Raw genomic sequence first — 21,741 nt, 5'->3', positions numbered from 1 at the left:
ATTAATATCACATTATGAGTTTAGGCCCAATAGTAAATTGCTAATTAAAAGAAGAAGAATTCTTCTTAACTAGGCAATAGGAGAATAAAAGACACAAGGGAATAGAATTATGCTTTCTTGAGTACTCTCTTTGGGCTGAGGTGATATGATAGTTTTTCTTTCTTTCTTTTTTTTCTTTTTTTTTGAGACGGAGTCTCACTGTGTTGCCCAGGCTGGAGTGCAGTAGCACGACCTCGGCTCACTGCAAGCTCCGCCTCCCAGGTTCATGCCATTCTCCTGCCTCAGCCTCCCGAGTAGCTGGGACTACAAGTGTGAGCCACCATGCCCAGCTAGCTTTTCGTATTTTAGTAGAGACAGGGTTTCACCGTGTTAGCCAGGATGGTCTCGATCTCCTGACCTTGTGATCCAGCTGCCTTGGCCTCTCCAAAGTGCTGGGATTACAGTCATCAGCCACCGTGTGCAGCTGATATGATAATTTATATGGTTAGCTGAGAAAACTTATTGTTAAATGAGCACCTACTTTGTGATAGGCAGTTTCCTCATTTAGAAAGTAGCAATAGTACAATTTAATTTGAATAATTTGAAGTCTGTAGTCTTTTTTAAATTTTATTTTTATTTTATTTTATTTTATTTTTTGATGGAGTCTCGCTCTGTTGCCTAGGCTGGAGTGCAGTGGTGTGATCTCGGCTCACTGCAGGCTCCGCCTCCCGGGTTCAAGTCATTCTCCTGCCTCAGCCTCCCAAGTAGCTAGGACCACAGGCACATGCCACTATTCCTAGCTAATTTTTTGTATTTTTAGTACAGACGGGGTTTCACCATGTTATCCAGGATGGTCTCAATCTCCTGACCTCGTGATCTGCCCCCCTCAGCCTCCCAAAGTGCTGGGATTACAGGTGTGAGCTACTGCACCTGGCCCTTTTTACTTTTTGTTTACATTCTCTGGACTTCCTACTCTGTAGTCTTATGCAGTTTTTACAGAAGAAAGGCTAGAGTTTCAGAGGAGTTGTACAATTGGTTCAAGGTCTCACACTAGTAAGCAGTAGAGACAGACTGTGAATTCAGATCTGACACCAATCCTCTACACTAAACTGTGTATACCCAAAGTAAGATGGTGGCTCATATAATCACTGCTGTCATTATTTCCATAATCATAAATCACAAAATAGAATCAATAACCAAGCACATTTAAGTTATTGGTGAAGAAAAAGGTAGCAAAAGAAAGACATGGCAAAACTGCAACCATAACTATTGGCAAAATTAATAGAACATAATCTAATATTCTAATTCCCCATGCCCCAAAACAAAAATTTCCCAGGAAATGTCTAGATCTCACATTATTTCAGCTCCTGTATCATTTTTGCTACTCACCTTTACAAAGACGAATCTCCATAAACCAAGGAGTTGTGCCTTGACACTCCTGATAAACACTCCCACTTAACTTGTACCTAGAGACAGAGTCAGGTATGTCATTTTGCCATCAGGTGACCACTAAGTTAAGCAAGAGTCATGGGCTCCCAAGCAGACTCACTACTTTCAGGCCAAGGAGCAATAACACCAAAAATGTAGCCAACATCAGCACCAACCTCTCATTGCACAGGCATAACTTCCATGCACGGAAAAATAGTATGATAGACACTTCCATAACCATGTGACAGGCAAGCACCTGAGACAAACTCTTATATAGAGCTTACAGTGTGTCCTGACACAAACTCTTACATAGAGCCTGCAGTGTGTGCTGATACATCAAACTTGAGTCAGGCTGAGTCAACCTTCACTCACCCTTCATCGCAAGAAGAGTTAACATCTGGTCTAATAAATTGGTGCTGAGGTTTTGTCAAGAGTTGCTTTTCTGTAGCTTCACACGCTGCCACTAAGAAAAGAGACTAGGATGAGAATTTAATTCAAGGTAATCTTAAAGTGAACAAAACGTCTACATTTGAGGTCTGGCACCTTTGCACTGGGGTACAGGGGTTGTCCATATCCCCTCAGAGGTACACTGTATGGATTCTTCTCCCACCAGCACATAGCCAGGGTTACAGCTATATTGTATAGATGTTCCAGGGGCAAAGCGGACCATGTGTCTGTCTTCTTTTTGCCCATTGAGGATGTTAGGAGGGGCCTGGCATTCTAAATGAAAGGACAAAAACAAAACAAAACATAACTGCTTAAGTAAACAACCACAGAAAGAAACTGAGCCAAAGAAATTGACATTCATGCTACAATTCCACTCTGGTGGCCGCTGTATGATCAAGAACATATGTTGCACAGCAGCTTTGGGTAATTTTAGGTCACCATTTCCCAATCTTTTGTTGTTGTTGTTGTTTTCTGCACTTAGGCTGCTGAAGATGTTGTTCAGTTTCCACTGGGTGCTGCAACTCCTCTCCTGTCTCTTCCCTTCACAAGGAATCACCTTGTATGTTTTTATGGGAGATTCTGATATATCCCTAGGAATGAGGGCTTGAGTGACTTCTCTTTTAAGAAGTCACTATTAAGACAAACAAGAATTTTTCTCCTCATTTTTTCCCCTATAGATATGGGAAACTTAGTGATTCCTAACATTTATTTTCCCAAGCATATTCCCATAAAATAAAACAATGGTGGGGGGCTGGTGATAAGAATGCCCTCTACAAAATTTATATTGATTACATTTAGTGGATTTGAGGGGAATATAAACTGGACAAGGCCCTACTTAAAGCCCATAACCCCTTCTTCTAATTTTTCAAGAAAACAAATCAGAAGCACCTTTTCTGAGTACCGGAACACTCACCCTTTTCACAGACTGGTGCAGATGGCTCCCACGTGCCTTGGGCATTGCATCGGATTTGCTTGCTGCCCTTCAAAGTGAAGCCAAACATGCAAGCAAATATCACAGTGTCGTTATAGGCATATCGATCTTTCTGCCCAGATACTATTCGGCCTCTTAGGATCTGGGGATGTGGACACTGAACCGCAGAAGTAGAAAGTTCACAGCGTGGGGCAGGGCCACTCCAGGTCCCAGTCTTCTGACTATCAACTGTACAACGGAGAGTGTTCTCTCCAATAAGGATGAAGTTCACTCCTTCCTCTGGGTCCGGGTCACAAGTGTAAGTGACTATGCTTCCATATGAGACATTTGCTAGTGAGTTGCCTGTATGTCTTCCATTGGGAATAGGGGGAGGTGATGGGCAAAAAATTTCTAGGGAAATTGCAGAAAGAAATGACAAGATCATAGATGTACTGAAAACAAAGAATGCCCCAGATGCTCCTTGATACCACTATCCTAGGACAGTGATATCTGAATCTATAATGAATCAATTAAGGCAGCTAAAGCAACATAATTTAGAAGTATGATTCTCAAGCTTCATTCCTGAGTATATGTACTCTACTGATCCTTTGATTTCTTTTACCAGATATACAATTTTCTTTACGTACATGGTCTGGCTACCTACTTAGAAGGTCTACATAGCTTTCAGAGGAGGGAAAGCCTAGGAACCCTATTTTACTTGAAGAAACAAAATATAAGGATGCTTTGGTGAAGACCATATCCTTAAAGATCTCTAGGAGTTCTGTGTTCTGTAAGAGTCCGTAAGGCAATGACTAAACCAAAAACTTTAGTTAAGCTGAGAATGCAGTGCTGTCAGACCATTGTTGCCTAGCCTACCTTTACATACTGGCGTTTTGGTCCAAGCAACTCCCTGTCCAGCAATTACACACCGACTAGAAGATGGGCCTTGCAGTTGATACCTGGAGACAGAAGGTTGTCATTCAGAACTATTAGGCAGTTTGTGCTGAAGAACAGCAACCTCTACTTACAGTTCAAGACAAGTTCATTCAATCGGTGTGCACCTGTTCCTTTTATCAGCATTACCTCTCACAACCCTACCTCAGGCTGCCCAGAAATCCTCACAGGGGAGCCTTCTGCAGGTTTCACAGTCCACACCACGCACACACAAGCCAAATGAATTAAATCTCATAAATAATCCTGACACTCACCCTTCATCACAGAAAAAGTTTGCAGTTACACCAACTTGGAGAATTGGAGGCTCCTTTACCTTCCCATTGGGAAATCGTCCTAGAGGTTTACAGCGTGCCTCTACAAAACAAGCCAAAGATGAGAAATGTGTGGCAAATAACAGAACAGCCCAGATTCTTAAAATAGATTGTAAATTTAGGGTACCTTCACATGTCGGGGGGACAGCACTCCATTTTCCCGAAGACAAACAGTTAATGATCTTTTCTCCAACAAGCAAGTAACCAGATTCACAGCTGTAAGTCACAGATAATCCTGGAGCAATGGAGCGGACATTCTCGCTTGTGTGATGTCCATTGTGGATCATAGGAAGTGCTGGACACTCCAGAGGGAAAACTTTGCACACACATACCAGGAAAAAAAAGCCATCAGATGATGCATCCTTCACAATCTAGAATCAAGGGGATCCAATCTTTTGGCTTCCCTGGGCCACATTGGAAGAAGAAAAATTGTCTTGGGCCACACATAATATACACTAACACATTATAATGATAGCTGATGAGCTAAAACAATTGCAAAAAAAATCTCATAATGGTTTAAGAAAGTTTATGAATTTCTCTTGGGCCATATTCAAAGCCATCCTGGGCCACATGCTGTCCACAGGTAGCAAGTTGGACAAGCTTGATCTAGATGCTGACTTAGGATACAGATCTAAATAAATAACACATGATCTATGGTAGCCAGTTGTTACTAACTTTCAACCTAGTCTTTTAAAGATCAAACAGGTGTGGTTTAAGTGTATCCATCTTATGCCATAAATAGCCATGAATAGTACATTATTTTTCATTTTTAGTTACACTATGCAAATTGCATTTGCCTTGTGAAAAATTTCAATTACCAAAAATGTCAGTTTTCACCTATATTCTCACCCTATCCTTAAGCTTATTCTCTGTTCCAAAAGTAGCATGCTATCATTTCAAGGGCTATCCTGGTAGATATTAGTAATATAGTTTATTGGGATCCTATGCATGATACATATATAGTGTGTGTTTATAACAAATACATATTCTATGCCTTACTTTCTCTACTTAGCAACATGTACACAATATCCTTCCATGTCCATACATATATGTCTGTCTAAATCGTTACAAAGGCTTAATTGTTTTCAACAGTCATTAAGCTTCCTGATTATCATAAGATCTCCTTTCTCCAACGCTATCTATTTATCAATAGAACAATAAATACAATCCCATTTTATACTAATTTAATAGTTTTGTCAGCTCTTTAATCTGCTTAAAATTTGTCAACATTGTTCTTTATTAAGAAAATAAATACCTAATTTGATAGTATAATTTTTGTTAAATATTGCCAATTCTTGTAATTGTGAAATTCAAATTCAGATTTATATTTCAGCAGCAACATAAACCAAACCAAAAGAAAAGGAATAAAGAATTTACAGTAGGTCCCTATTTTCAAAGGCATTTATTTGAAATGTGATGGCTCAGAAGATGACTTGGGGAAATAGTGGATAACTTCAAAACATGTTTACAGAGACTACAGAGAGAAGGATATCACCTGTGCCAGACTGAATTAGCAGATACTTATACATTAATTTCAAGTCCATTGGGTGTATTTTTGCTATAAGATCCCACCTTTCTTCTCATTTTAACAGTAACACAGACATACAGTTGAAAATCACCCCATTCCTACAACCCCAACAAACTCAGGCAAAACTTACCCTACTCAATTATTAGGTATGTTTAATTACACTTTTCCATTGTACTTTAAACTCCTTTGCTCAACTGATGTTTTTTGAATGAACAGTTATATTCCTCCATGAAGAAAAATGAAGAAGCCATAACTTTCACCTTTTCCCTTGTTTTCTTCTTACACCCCCATCATTACGTGTTCACAATGTTTATCCTTCAGGAGGGTACAAAGTGTGGTCTGCACAGAAAGGCAAGACCCCAACCTCCCAACCCAGCTTTCTTTTCATACTCACCACTTTCACAGGTTGGTAGTCGTGTCGGCCCCCACCTATTATTTGCTTGACACCAAACAGACTTGTTTCCGTTCATGGAGAAGTTGGTTTTACAGGCAAATGTCACAAAATCACCATGTATGTAGGGTGGTACAGAGCCTCTAATTTTGTATCCTCCTGGTACTATGGGCTCAAGGCAAATAGAATATTTATTGAAATATTCACATTTAGGAGCAGGTTTATCCCAGATTCCAACCACTTGGTCTTTAGTTATGCAAATTGTATTTTTTTCTCCAATGAGGCGGAAGCCAGTTGAACACGTGTACCTTACCACAGTACCAAGAGCGATGGGGGTAGAATGATGACTAATCCGGCCATTTAGGATAGGAGGAGGAGAGCCACAAGAAATTCCTGAAAATAGAAAAGGAACTTGGTAGGCATACTGATCATGGTGATAAAATATTCAAATGTAGGTAAAATATCCAAATATATATCACATAACTTTTTCAGAAACAGACTTAAAAATACATATAGTTTATTTCTTCCCTGCTTACTCCCAAGCTCCTAAATTCTTACGTTTTTCTTGATCCTCAGCAAACAGATCAACATTAATCATCCTGACCAAACAATAATAATGAAGAGAATGTATCCAAAAGTTCTGAGTCTAATCAATTTTAATAATGAAATAAAAGGCAAATTTAGCACATGAAAATAACATATTAGTGGCACGTTAGTTACACGTGGGAAGGTACCATGGATTAGGGAAATTTGAGCTCAGCAGACCTAGTTTCAAATCCCCACAGTCGTTCAATAGCTGTGTGACCTCAAGCAAATCTTACCCTCTTTAAGCTTCAGTTTCTTAGTCTATAGTATAATGCAAACTACTTCATAAGGTGTAGTGAGAATCCAGTGCTAAAAGTACATGAACAGAGAAAGTACAATACCTGGAACATACTAATTATTCAATGGCTGTTTCAAACACACAACTAGGGGTACAGGCTGTGATTACCACATTTGGTCCTGCTGCTGAAGATACTACAGCCTCACTACAGGTGATTTGTCATGACTTGATGCTGGAACACTTTGAAAAAGCCACAGGAAGTGAACAGAGATTTTGAATAATGGCCTCATATTCTTCATTTACTTGTCCTAATAACCATGAAGGATATTGTTTACAGTTACTTTGTTATGCGCACCTTTTCTGAGGCAGTCTCAGAATAAAGGGAAAATTGCCAACCTCTAGAACTTTCAGTTAACTTTCTTTTGGCTCCAAGAGGAGGTCTTGAGTGAGAACTGGCATAAGAAGATATAGCCAAACTGTTTCATCACATCAGTGTTATACTTGGTTTCAGTAAGGGTAACTTTTGAGAACTGTTATTTTTATATATATAGAATCTGCAATATAATATGTACTCAACTGAATCAATTTAACATATTTGGTCTGCATTCCAGAAGACAGAGAAGAGTGGCATATATATGTTCAAAGCACACATATGGATAAGATGTGATAATTGATATATGGGTGGGAACACACCAAACATCAAAAGGCAAGATCCATACTTGGTTGTTTTGTTTTCCACTCCCCAGATAGAAATTTATTATTCCAGGGTGTTATCATTCCTTCTGGGACACACTGACTAGAAGATTTGCCATTTAACTGGAACATTAAACAATAAAGGGTAACAAGTCATCACCAGAACAAACCAATTCTCAGTCAAATTAGTCACTTCTCTCAAGTTGATGGTATTAATGGGATCTATATTTTTAAGATTTTTGACTTCAGGGAAAAAGTCCAAGGTTATTTGTGATCGACCCAACTACATAATAACTTCAGACTAGGTAAAAACATATAGAAAAATAAAATCTTAAAAATCGTATTCCTTTCAACATTCTTCCTCCCCTCTTTTGCATCCAAATATCAAGATTCTTGTGACCATCTAGAAAAAAATAGTCTCCTTTTCTAGTGAAGAAAACATCAAACATCTTGATCCTCAAGTTTACTCCAGAGAGTCCCTCTTATTGAACCCAGGATCATCTATTCATTCTCCATATTTGGAGCCTTCACTTCTAATCCAAAGCTTTGCTCTTTCAACTGCTGAAAGCACAATTCCCAGCTTTGGCTGGCCATGCGTAATACATACATTTGGAGAAACTAAAGAGCTTGGTGAATGACAGAGCTTTTAGTCATAAAGGACAAAGAAAAAGAGAGAAAAAGTCAGAAAAAAAATAACTGTCTTTAGAGATCACACTTCACAATGTTTAACTATGGGTTCTAGGTCTCAGTTCAGGCCCCATCACCTCACACTCACCTCTCATCACAAGGGAAACCTCTGTCCCATGTTAAAGATTAGGAGTAGGAGCTACATAACCATTGAGAAGTTGGTTTGGAGTGGCATCCCATGATTTCACTTGGAAAAAAGAGACAAGGTTGATACATACGCAGGGAACCACTGAGTTTTCCTTAGATGGAGTAGAACTTTGGGCACCTGCACATTTTAGTGCTACATGGTTCCAAGTTTCCAAGGACATACACTGCACAGAGTTAGTTCCAATGAGAGTGTAGCCAGGCTTATATCTGTAGGACACTTCCTTATCTCTTTTGTTATAATTATCATGGTAGATATGTGGAGGTGGCAGATTCCCTGAGAAAAGAGTAAGACATTCTTCTCTGCAGCATAGAGAAGCTCTTTCTAAAATAAGAGCAATCTTCTCTACCACCAGCTTGGGGTTAGTAGGCATGGGATGAAGGTGTTCACATAAGCTGTCCTAAAGGTAAGGCAGAGAGTCCTTTGGGTGACATAGAGCAGAGCTGACATGCATTATTTTTTTCAGAAATGTTGAACTTTATAACTGTTTTCTTTATCTTGATTTATGACAGGAAACATTACCTTACTCATCATTTTCCATTTCATTCAGTTCAAAGGGTCTGAGCCATTCTCTCACCAATATTGTAGCCAGTGAAACCAAACTTTTGCAACACATTTTCACCACCAAAATCTACCTCTTCCTTCCTGCTCCAAAAACAAGGCTAATGAGGTTTCTGAGCTTTGTGGACAAAGCTTTCAATGTTGCCAGGTTTTTAGAGAGTCAGACACTTCCCAGTAAAAGAAGAGGAGAAGGGGAGTATGGAGGGTGCAGACTCAACCTGACGACTAGCTTTCTTTCATAAAGGCTTCATTTTTCAGTATGAAAATGTATAATGTCCACAGTATTTTTTTATTTTTAATTTTGTGCCTGTGATACAGCCTCAGGATGTCCTGAGACATGTGCCCATCTACAGTATTTTGAGTCAAATTCTGATCTCAGCCAATTTCCCCCATTGGTGTGGCCAATGGGATTGAGAGTTCAGCCAATGGAATTGAGAGTTCATCTTATCTTGATTTGAATAAAATCTAGTCATATATATATATACACACACACACACACACACACACAAAATCTCTAATCATTGACTTTGGTGCTATCTGCTTTTTAAAAAAGCATCTTTTAATTTCCCCTACAATAACACAGATCTAGTACTGCGCCAAAATACAAAAGAGAAAGAAGTCCTACATCTGAAACATTTAGATATTACTTTCAAAGTTCACTTTTAAACTCTTTAACTAGGCCAGGTGTGGTGGTTCACGTCTGTAATTCCAGTACTTTGGGAGGCTGAGGCAGGTGGATCATCTGAGGTCAGGAGTTCAAGACCAGTCTGGCCAACATGGTGAAACCCCATCTCTACAAAAATACAGAATTTAGTCAGGCAGATGGCGGGTGCCTGTAATCCCAGCTACTCGGGAGGCGGAGACAGGAGAATCACTTGAACCCAGGAGGTAGAGTTTGCACTGAGCCAAGATCATGCCATTGCACTCCAGCCTGGGCAACTGAGTGAGACTCCATCTCAAAAAAACAAAAACAGAAACAAAAAACAAACAACAACAATAAAAACCTCTTTATCTAGAAAATGCAACCACACATACTATCTTCCTTCTGCTCTTTCCATAGGTACCATATATCTGTTTCCCAAAAAAACCTTGTTTTATTTCTAGATCCTGAAGTTTCAGCCCAACTCACCCCTGAAGCACTTTGGCAGTAGAGGATTCTGTTTGCTGTTTAGTTGACATCATATTACATTGCTGCCTTTCATGGTAAAACCAAGCTTACACTTAAATATCACTGTATCATTTTTTAAAAATGAACATAATCCAGATTCCACAACTCCATTTTCAACTTCTATAATTGAGCATTCAAGTAAGAGTAATACACTGAAGAGGAGGGTTGCTGCAGAGCTCCAGATATCAACTTGATTACCTTTGCTGGTGCAATGCATTGACTCTCAACCAAGAGGTCAAACAGCTTTTCCCTATTATATCCAATATGGCACTGATGATTTCACAGTAAACCTCTCTCCCTGCTGCTGCTGTCATTGGGGAGTGACTTACAAGGAATACCTTTTCAAGGAGTAGGTGGAGAAAGAGAGAATATTATACTTTCTGAGAATTTCCTCTTCATTCTTGCAATCCAAACTGCAACTCAGCCTGCAATTTACCCATTTTGTTGAAATTCTGTATCCTGATCTCAAAGATGATTCTAAATAGGAAGTAGCAAGGTCAAAAGATATATGGAACTGGCTGGTAAAAACCAAAAAGCTATGAGCTGGTCACCAGTCCCCACCCCAGACCACAGACAAATTGTTATAGAAGGGACCTAGGGTAGCTTACTTTTTGCATGGAATAAAGTTGGCAGTGTGTAATCTCCTCGAATGTTTTAGATGTAAGCATTTATTCACTATGAAATAACTTATAATCAAAGGACAGTAAATAAAGGAAAGTGTGGTAGGATTGGGGGCCATGAGGAAGATGGGTAAGTCATAGCTATGTGCTTAGAGCTAATCAAACCAAGTGTAACCCTCCTGGCTACTCACTTTGGTGTGCAGATGCCCAATTTCCCTCTGGAAGGGGACAAGAGGAATTAAATAGGATGCAATAAAGAGATTGTTTTACTTACATTCCTAAAAATGTAAGTCATTATCCCAGGTTACAATATTGTCTGAGATAATACATGTAGCAGATGAGTCACTAAACACAAAGAGATGAGAAATCTCACAGTACACCTTTACCTATGTAACAAAACTGCACATCCTGCACATGTACCCCAGAACTTAAAATAAAAATAAAAATAAAAAAGAGATGAATGATCATCTCCCAGCTAGACTTACATTTTAGAAAAGCTTAGTTCTTTCTCTACTGAAAGAATAGCAAAGAATAGAATATCATTTATGACAAGTAGGGGTGATAGATTAAGGACTCATACAATTTAAAGCCAAATGAAATTCAAGCCCCTGGGCAGTAGCACTGGAGATTTAAAATCGGAAGAGAGTAGCCAAAACTTCCTTGTCTCCAAGGAATCCTCTCTAGCTGGTAATCTTGAAGCAGTGTCTCTGGAGTAGATCAGGGAGGTGATTCCTTTTTCCTTATTTATTTTAAAAAGTATGTGGCAATTACTCAGATCTCTTTTGGAAGAGTGACGGTTTCTGGTTTGTTGGAACTGCTGTTCTGGTATCCATGTACCCTGGAAATGTCTCCTGCCAACCCACCCTTTATTACAAAAATACGTCACTGTCGACCCAAATGCAATACCCATGTGTGTAATCACAGAGTCCTAAAGGTGTACTCTATGAATCATACATGATTTACCTACAAAAGAAAACCAAACCAACCCAAACAGAATTTCAGACTGGGATTTAGGAGACTTTTTGGAGACTTTTTGTGTTTTATGTTAGATCTCAACCTGACTGGACTTGCTGACAGGCCTGCTTATTTTTACTCACAGAAATTCTTACATTTACAAAACTTTCCAAAGGATCAGTCAACTCTAGAACACTACTTGTTTAATGCACACAGTCTATATTTCTCTGCATGGACGCCAACTTTATTTGTGGTCAATTATAACTTAGAGTTTTCATTTTCCATTTTTATATATATTCTGTTAATCTGTGGTATCATCTACCAAGTCTTCTGCCTTAATAAAACTCACATTAACCATTTCCTTTTTGTAACTCATCCTCTACTCTCTGCTCTTCATTCAATTAGTCACCAAAGTTTAGTGACTGGACTCCAGAAATCTCGCCCCAAACGAACTATTTTGTCATTGCAGCAGTCTCTCATTGGATCATTGAATGACATAATTTACTTTTCTAATTGTTCTCCTTTGGGCTGGTACATCTTCTATACCACTGCACATATTATCTTTCTAAAACACAAATGTGGTCATGCTACTCTGCACATTTAAAAATTTACTATGACTTACCATTGTTTATAGGGAAAAAATGCATAGATTTTTTACAAGTAAGCTCCAATCCATTTAATCAACTACCATTCATCACTATGTAGCCTATACTCCAACGACACTGATTTTTTTCCAGAGACATTTATGTTCTTGCACACTTACGCTTTTGCAAATGCTGTTTCCTCTGCCTGGAGGGCCTATATTTCTCTAATTCTTCTAGGTAGCATTTATGATTTATTTCTCTATGACCTCATAACACTTCATAAATAAGAGAACTACATCATAGTACAACGTATATTTAAGAGTCAGTCTTTACAACCACTGTAGGAGTTTCTCAAAGGCAAAGACTATCAGATTAGCTTTTATGTAATTCCCAGGCCCCACTGTCCGGTCTAGAGCTTCTTATCTAGTAGTTACTTAAAAGTATTTTTTGAATTGAGTGGGATGAGGATGAGGTAATATTAACATTCTTTGTACTCTAACTTCTAACCTCACCCTAACACAGTATGGAGACCATAGATCAAAGTCATAAAGATCACAGGATGAATAGGTTTGGCCAGCTATCATGACTTAACCCTCACACCCAGTGCCCCTAGGAGTAAAAGGAAGCATGTAGCACCTAGGAGCCCTCTTCACTTGAGATGACATGTGAATTTACTGGTCTTTTATCTTAAACAAAACACATTATCTCATCCAGATAAAGCGACAGACCCAAAGATGCCTCTATTACAGGATTACTCATGTTTACAGAACTGCTGAACATCTGACCACTTGAAGATCTCTAGGGAGGTGATAAAGAATGCCTCTTGAGGCCGGGCGCGGTGGCTCATGCCTGTAATCCCAGCACTTTGGGAGGCCGAGGCGGGTGGATCACAAGGTCAGGAGATCGAGACCATCCTGGCTAACACAGTGAAACCTCGTCTCTACTAAAAATACAAAAATTAGTGGGGTGTGGTGGCGGGCGCCTGTAGTCCCAGCTACATGGGAGGCTGAGGCAGGAGAAAGGCGTGAACCCGGGAGGCGGAGCTTGCAGTGAGTGGAGATTGCGCCACTGCACTCCAGCCTGGGCAACAGAGCGAGACTTCGTCTCAAAAAAAAAAAAAAGAATGCCTCTTGATATACCCAAGAAAGCATTTGTATTTGCAAGACATCCCAACAGCAAACTTAAGATTGGTTACTCTGAATTTTAGGCTTAGCAAAAGGAAACCTTGGCAGAAACTTGCCCTGACCTAGAGACAAAGGCCACAGAAACATAAAAACCAAGAGAGGCTAAAACCTCTTCTCTGCTTCTGCCTTGTTACCAATTATCCTGAAAACTTTGATCTTTAGAATGTCAGTCTAAAATAGGGCAATATTTTGTGGAATGAAGAACGCATGTCATTGCAGCATGGGTGAATATACATAGAAATAAGCTCAGAGGTTCAGAGAATTTTTAGGGTAGACTTCAGAGATGGAGAAAGTAATTTTTCATAAAATTTCAGAAAATCCTCAGAATTGTTCTATCTCCTTCACTCTTACAAGTAAAAGTTAGTAGTTTTAGTTTGTTTGCTTGTTTTTTCACAGTGAGGTCAGAGACTGGGGAAAACAGGAAAGGCACGTGGCAAGGGCCTTGAAGGATGAATACATATGTTTTGATTTTTTTTATAAGGGTGGTAGGGGGAATGGATATTAATGTTTTCCCAGTTTCACTGAGGTATTATTTGTATGCAAAAAAACTGCATGTAACTAATGTATGCTATTTGGTGAGTTTGTGGGACAAAAAAGTAAAAATTTTAAATACAAACTTTCCCAGGATAGCATAAGAAACTAAAGTATGTAAGAGATCTTGTAAAAGCTCAGTACACATATGATCCTGTAAAATTACTTTAATGAATTTACATAACTATCTTAGCTAATAAACCTTTAATGCCTAGAGAGGAGAAAACATGTTTATTATTCTTCATTATTTTATTCTGTTAATCTAGTAGAGTAACATTCCCCCAAAGAGAACTCAGTAAATACTTTCTGATGGGAACTAGATAAAGGGATAGTCATTTCAAGACAGTTTCCTATAACTTAAAATAACAATATTATTATTAATAATGGAATAGAAGTTATTCTAGGTGCTAGGTAAGAAACTATAGCAATGATACACTTAGGGATATAGCTGGAAAAGTCATTTTTCTATGTATGAGAACAAGCTCAAGTTTCAACGCCCTAAACTGACAAGCAGAAAACAAGAAGTTAACTCTTCCTCCAGATCAGATGGTAGTCCAGGCAAAAAAAGTACACAGTTGTAAGGCCCTCCTAGAATAGCAGTGTATTTAAATATCAAATTTATAATCTCCTTCTTTTTCAAACAGGTCTGAGACAGGTACAGGTGAAAGTCAAAGCATAAACATGAACCAGCTGCCACAAGGTCACACACAAAGCTTCCAAAACACAGCCAGACCTTAGCTGTGAGCCTACATTGCTACTGGAGAAGTTGCAAAGACTGGTTCTAAGAATAGGCATCATTATTGGGAGCTAGATATCACTATAGGTCCCCTTCGATTTATTTCTTCAGTTACTTTAGTTTTCTCTATTAACAACTACAAAAGTCTCCAAGTGCTTACTCTGTGCAAAATAACAAAATTCTATAAGGAATATCAGGGTTTGACCTCAATGGAGACAAATTTCATGATCCTGATACTACTTGTACTAGTGACTGTAGTCAAGTTACTTAATCTGTAATTATCAAATGTAAATCAGGACAATATCAAATTATCCTCCACAAACTGGAAAACCAATTTAAATTTACAAGATTTAATCAGTGGCAATGACCTGGATGAAGATGGAACGAAGATCTGAAAACAGCAAAAGCAGAAGGGTGCTTCATAGCATAACTTCCCATGATGAAAGGAGATACAGATCACACTTTCTGGATGGGAAAAAATGGGAAAGTCTCATTTCCAATAAGGAGACTTAAGGGCTATCTTCCTTTGGGAGCATCAATCCTCATTAGTAATGAAAGCCAAAATCCCAGGTCACAAGGCAGATCATATCGGAAAAGGGAAGGTTAATCCATGAGCCATCAAATAATACAAATTTTCTTGAAGGTCACTGAACCCTCTTCACATCTTTCTGCAGCCAGGAATAAAACTCAGAGGAGATCATGACTGGATCAAAGATCAAAGATGGTGACTTGACATTCAGACACACGTCCTTCCAACCATGTACCATGTTAAAAACAACCAGGCGAAGCAGTTTCTGAGTTAAATCAACAGGGATATATTTAATTACTTGGGCCCAGGGACTTTACCAGGAATGGCTTGGAAATCCATTTGAAATGGATGAAAAACAAACATATAGGATAATAAAAATAAAACCAAAATTTTAGAAAGCAGGTAGGAGGGAAAATCATTATTGAGAATGATAATTCATATAATCATCAAATACCTTAATACTGGGTTTCCTGGCTATTTGATAAGCAAGCTTTGAATGATGATGTCAAAGTTGTCAGAATCAAAATAGAGTCACTAATGGAAAAACAAAACAAAACAAAAAAATACCCTGACAAAGCCAGGGAAGGCCATAAAAACCTTCTCATGCTTGTATGCCTGTTAACCCAAACTATCACAAAAGACTGAAAAACCACAACCGTGCACAAAGGCCACTGCAACCCTATGAGAACATCCTTCCAGCATCTGTCTGTATAACCTCAAACTGGCATCACCCTTGTTATTGGTCTTTGTAGCCAAGGATAATTATTCCAAAACAATTATTTTTCCTTTAAAAACCTTTGTCTTCCTTTCCTTCCTTGAATATACACACAGTTCATGATCACACACATATTCCCATTGCAATGTTCTATTCCCAAACAAATATCTTTTTCTTTTAGAGAGTCTTTCTCTGTTTGCTATTTAGTTAAACAACAGTTATGCATATTAACCAAAGTTCAGTCCTAAGCACAGGAGATGTATCTGTGAACATTAGAGACAAGGTTCCCACCCTCATAGAATGTATAATCCAACAGAAAGAGACAGACTATAGATACCAGGAAATAAATAAGAAGGTGCTGAACATGAAATATGAAATAGAATGATATGTCACAACGTAATTCACTGGAAGGAGAAGGGACAGGGTGGCATGCAACTTCAGTTATGATGGTTAAGGAAGGCCTGTGAAAAAGCAACATTTAAGTTGTGACTGAAGGACAAGGAGGAAGAAGGAAGCAGCCAGGCAAATTGCTGAGTACAAGTATTTTAGGCAGAGGTCTAACAGGAGGAATGAATTTAGTATGCTCCAGGGACAGACAGAAGGCAAGTGTGGCTGGGATGCAATGAGCTAAGCAGAATGGTACACGATCAAGACAGAAAACTCAGCAGAAGGGATCATGCAGGACTTCTTAGGCCACAGACATGTGAACGTTATCCTGAGTACAAGTCATTGGAGAGTTCAAGCAGGAGAATCACATGGCCTGATTTACTTTTTTAAAGGAATATTCTGACAACTGGGTAGAGAGTGGATCGAACTGCTACTTTTAGAAGCAAAGAGTACAGTTTAGGGGAAAAAAAATGATGCTTGGACCGAAGGAGTGAGCAGTGGATATATTTTAGAAATAGAATTGGCAAGACTTTTTGTTGTTTTGCATGTGGGGCTGAGGAAATGGGAGGATTCTTGACTTCTAGACTTCTGACTTGGGCTACACAATTCATGGAATTATCCCGTTCTGAGGATGGGAAGCCTGAAAAAGGAGTGTGTGTGTGTGTGTGTGTGTGTGTGTGTGTGTGTGTGTATTGTGGCCTTCAGGTAGGGAATTGGTTCAGAATCATTTCCATTCAGACTTGGTATATCTAACATACTAGGCATCCACATCAAGATGCCAAGTAGGCAGATGGATGTACAAGTTTGCAGCTCAGGAGAGAGGACAGAACTATAGATAATAAATATAAGTCGTCAACATATAAATAGTATTCAAAGCCATGAGACGAGATGAGGTCTTTTAGGAAGAAGAAATGAAGAAAGACAAAAGAGGCTCAGGGCTGAGCCCTAAGACCCTCTAATATTTAGAGATAGAACAAAAAAGACTAAGAGTCACCAGAGAAGTATGGAAAAACAGGTAAGAGTGTCTTGATTTAGAAGATGAGAATAACAGTTTCAAGAGAAAGGAAATCATCAGCTTTTGCTGAAAGACTAAGAAAGATTAAGGTAGAAAAATGACCATTAGATTTATCAGCATAAGGGTCAGTAGTGACGTTGCAAGAAATAGCTCCAGGAGACAGGTGGGGAAGAAGCCTGTCTGAAGTGGAGAAGGAGATAAAGAAATTTGAGTAAGTAGTCAATGAGAAGTTTTGCTGAGAAGGACAAGAAGAGGGACAGGAAAATGGAGTTCCAGTGGGTCATGAGAAGGTCCACAAAGGATTTCCTGGGTATACTTAAATGCTGGTGGGGATGATCATGCAGAAAAAAGCACATGGATGATGCAAGGCAGGAGATATCTGCAGAAGTAAAGTCCTTGCAAAGGCAAAAGGGTATGGAACATGATAATGAATACAGGAAGAAGAGCTGAAATTGTCAGCAGAAAGGATACTTCTTTCATTGTTATAGGAGGAAACATATCAAGATTTCAATTCATATTTGTTAATTTCCAAGTTACAGGCTATTGATAGGAACTCAAATCAGGAAATAAGGCAGATTAAGGTCTTGCACTCATGGAACTTGTATTCCAGTGAGGGAACAAACAACAAACAGGTAAATAAATAAGCAAGAAGGTTTTAGATGGTGATAGGTGGTCTGTAGAAAATAGAACACGGTTTTGTATTGGTGAGTGCCCTGGAATATGGATACTTCAGACAAGAGTCAGAGAAGCACAATAGGTGGCTGACCCTTGAATGTCAAGGAGGAGCCAGGCAAGGAATAATTTGGTAGGAAGAGCATTTCAAAAGACAGAATACCCAGTGCAACTGTGCTCAAAGAATAAAGAGAAGGCCAGTATAGCTGGAGCAGAGAGAGTGAGCGGGGTATAGAGAATTTCAGGGAGAGGCAGAAGGCCTCAGATTGGAGAATAAGGGGCATGGGTTTTATTCTAATGTGACAGGTTTTCTGCAGTGGAGAACAAAATCTAATCCCAGATGGAGGTAAGTTTGTAAGTTAGTAGGTTTGTAGCTGATTAGAAAATGGGAGCATTCTTGTTTCATGGTTTTGTTTTCTTAGCATAGGACAAATTTAGATGGCCAGTGAAGGCTTAAGTAAAATTTATTGAAATTTGAATCTGTTTATGCAAATAGACAAAAGGAAAAATGGGAAAACACTAAAAAGGAAATTTGCTTCCCATTGACTTTGCTTATAGCAGTGTGCCCTATAGATACTTACTGCAGAATCTTCTAGAGTGATTGTTAAACCTCAGCTTTCCTGTGCTAACTCCAAACCTCTGAACCTCTGGAGGGGGAGGTGGAACCAGGAACCTACATTTTATAAAGGTACTTTAGTAGTTTCTTAAGCACACTCAAGTGCAGGAACTGGCCAAGAGCCAAGAGATGATCTGTGGAGAGCACACAGTAGCAGTAAAAGTCAGCAGTGGAGACTGGGTAAGGCATGAGCCACGGCAGACAGGTGGAGAAGACCATGAGCAGCACATACATGACAGGGAGCTGGAGAAATCAGGGGGTGTGAGCTTCAGTGGGAGATCCCATTCCAAACGGCTAGAAAGGCTGAAGAAACTAGATTTTCTTCCACTGGAGGCCTTTTAGATTTTTGAAAAATAAGAGTGAAATAATAAAAATATATATATTTCTTAAATTTGTTGTTTTTGTAATTGGAAAGTGACCTATAGGTCACTCTTTAACCTTTCCAATCATGAGAACCAAAATCTCTTAAAAGAGACGAGGTTGTTACATAGGTAATTACAATGCTTAGGAGGGGAATACTGGTACAAAAATGAGAAATGGACAAACAACAGAAGCACAGGAGCGTGAATGGCTGACAGATAAGTAGACCCGGTATTTCATGAGTCTCCAGTTAAGTGACCTACATGATGCTGATGCTGTGGCCCTGAATTGGCAGGACTGGTGAAGAAGTTGATTTTCTGTTGATAATATCCTCTCTGAAATTTAGAAACAGGTGAGAAGTCAGGGACTGTATTCTGCTCTTAGAAAAAGTTGTGAATGCGCATTTGTTCAAAGGGAGTTAATGTGCAGAAAAAGAAAAGAGAGATGAAGATAAGGGTCTGGAGAAAAGTTTAAGGGTCAGAAGACAGTAAAATGTCAGGAAAGCAAACAGTAAGTTGTAATAAGCCAATATGTGCAGTATTCCAGACACCTTAACAAGCTGGATGTGCATAAAAACAATTGGACACCCAGCTTGTTAGCTTAAATGCTGGCTCCATAAAAACAAGTTTGTACAAGAGGCTTATTACTGACATTTAGTAGTAACAACTAATATTCAACTTTCTTTGCTTAGTTTCATTTGTACTCAGGGCAGCTCAGTGAGGTGGAAGGCCAGGTAATCATTAGTTTCATTTTACAGATGAAGAAACTGAAGATCAGGGAGCTAAATGACTTGCCAAAAGTCACCCAGTTATTGAGGTCTGCATACAGTAAACGTCTTATCAACTAGGAATGCATGGTACCCTGGAGATAATTAGAAACTTAGACCCATCCTGTAGCCAAGAGATGCTAATCTTAATTATAATCTTTCATTAAAATCAAGCCAATCTGGAGAAAAAAAGATATAATAAACTGTGAATGAGACCTTTGTGGACGTCCACACCATTACAGAAGGTTAATAACAAGAAGAAAACAATAGTTTTAATCCATGTCTCAAAAATAACTACGGATGGTTAATGTTTAGGATCTCTTTACCAATATCACATTAGAGTTCAGAAAATCTGAGACCCTTGCTTGCGAACCAGGTCTTACTCTTATTTAGGGAAGGGAGACGAGGCTCTGCCGCTTTTGCTGGGCAGAAGCGCAGTTCAGGGTGTACAGAAACAGCCTCACGTGGCTAGCTGGTGCCACACGCAGTGGGTAGATTTCCTGCGGCGAGCGGTAGCGCTGACCGCCAGCCAGAGAGCGATGAGCACCTGCAGAATTTCGGGGGCGGGTAGCCAGGAGACCGCGAGCACCAGCACACCGCCAGCCACACGGGGCCGACCAGACAGCGCCCCTCTGTGGCGCAGCCTCCAATTCTGGAGGTCCCAGCTCCCGGAGGAGCCAGTGGGGACAATCAGGACCAGGCGGTTTATTGCAGGGGTCCCTCAAAGCTAGCGGGAGGAGGACACGCGTGGAGGGCTGTCCCCACCGTCTCTTTTAGCCCCTGGTTTGCATAGCGGCACAGAAGCCTTCCCTGCCCGGGACGCGTCCCCACCTCCGTACTCCCCCTCCCAGCTCACCGAGGACCCCCGGTACGACGAGAGCCAAGAAAACCCCGAGCAGGCCCGCGGCACCCATGCCACGGCCGAAGCCCCCGCGGCGGGATGCGTTCCGAGACCCGCGAGCGTCCGGCAGCTCCGCGAGGGCAGGGCTGGAGCAGCAAGCAGCTGTGAGCCAGGAGAGGCGGGCCCTTAAATATTGTCCGGCACACTTGCTAGTTCTGCGCGCACACCTGCAGGCGGCCTGGGGGCTGACGCGGCGCCGGTGAGGGTGTGACAGGCGGGAGGGGCCGCCCGGCACGAGGTGGGCGGGGAGCTCTGAGCCACACTGGCTCAGACTCGCCCCTCGTTGAGGTGGCTTCCCCACTTTTTTGACCACGCAACCCACTACATTCACTTGTTTCTCTTTCTAGAACTTAAACAAAACTTTCACGAATTAGTACTCACCCTTAGTAACTACAATGTTCGTCTTCTGTGCCATGCTGTGTTATGCTAGACTAGGCTAGGCTATCCTACTCTAATTCTTATTTCTAATAAGAATATATTAGAAATCCACCAAACTCATTTCAAAATCTATTAGTGGATTCATCTCCCAGTTTGAAAAAATACTGTAAGTTGACTTAGGGAATATAGGAACTGCAGCCACTTCTGCTCTTCTTTTTATTTTGAAGTAATCTCTACAGAAAAGTTTCAAGAGTACTGCAGAGAATTCCCATATACTTGTCATCCAGATTCTCTGTATGTTAACATTTTGCTATATTTTCTTTACCATTCTCTATTCTTTCTCTATAGACATATATGTACATAGATGTGCTTGTATAATTATAATTATGTAATTATTACTTTGGAACCATCTAGCATTTATTCCTACTCTAAAAGGTTCACTAAGGAGTTTCTGTTCCATAACTAGAGTGCAGTGATCAAAAATAAGAACTTAACATTGACACAAGGCTATTTTACAAGCTACCATCTGTATTTAAATTTTGACAATCATCTCAATAACCTGCGTTATGGTAAAAACAATAACAACAATAGAAACCAACCTTTGTTTTTCCTGGTCCAGAATCATCTCAGGATCACGTATTGTGTTTGATCATTATGCCATCCCCCCCACCCCCTCACTTCTTTAATCTGGAAAAATGTCCTCAGCCTTTTTGGTATTGCATGACCTTTACATTTTTGATGAATACACTGCAATTATTTTTGGAGAAT

The 21,741-nt window shown here is 39.8% G+C and overlaps 1 protein-coding gene across 3 annotated transcripts in view; it reads right to left on the bottom strand.

Annotated features, from left to right (window-relative positions):
- Positions 1-20,787, bottom strand: part of CR2 (complement component (3d/Epstein Barr virus) receptor 2) — a 39,409-nt gene extending 18,622 nt beyond the window's left edge. For all 3 annotated transcript variants that reach the window (XM_011937912.1, XM_011937919.1, XM_011937927.1), the window contains exons 1-9: positions 20,551-20,787; positions 5,952-6,341; positions 4,157-4,345; positions 3,973-4,072; positions 3,641-3,723; positions 2,768-3,175; positions 1,951-2,127; positions 1,780-1,870; positions 1,369-1,445 (exon numbers count right to left, since the gene is read on the bottom strand). In XM_011937912.1, coding sequence (XP_011793302.1) covers positions 1,369-1,445; positions 1,780-1,870; positions 1,951-2,127; positions 2,768-3,175; positions 3,641-3,723; positions 3,973-4,072; positions 4,157-4,345; positions 5,952-6,341; positions 20,551-20,608 — 1,573 coding nt within the window. In that variant the 5' untranslated portion in view covers positions 20,609-20,787. The remainder of the gene's footprint in view (positions 1-1,368; positions 1,446-1,779; positions 1,871-1,950; positions 2,128-2,767; positions 3,176-3,640; positions 3,724-3,972; positions 4,073-4,156; positions 4,346-5,951; positions 6,342-20,550) is intronic.
- Between the last annotated feature and the right edge of the window lie 954 nt (positions 20,788-21,741).

This window comes from Colobus angolensis, unplaced genomic scaffold, assembly GCF_000951035.1.
Source record: "Colobus angolensis palliatus isolate OR3802 unplaced genomic scaffold, Cang.pa_1.0 Scaffold100, whole genome shotgun sequence".
NCBI classification, from domain to species: Eukaryota; Metazoa; Chordata; class Mammalia; order Primates; family Cercopithecidae; genus Colobus; species Colobus angolensis.
The sequence above is the reverse complement of the archived record's forward strand: the minus strand, read 5'-3'. Positions and strand labels throughout refer to the sequence as shown.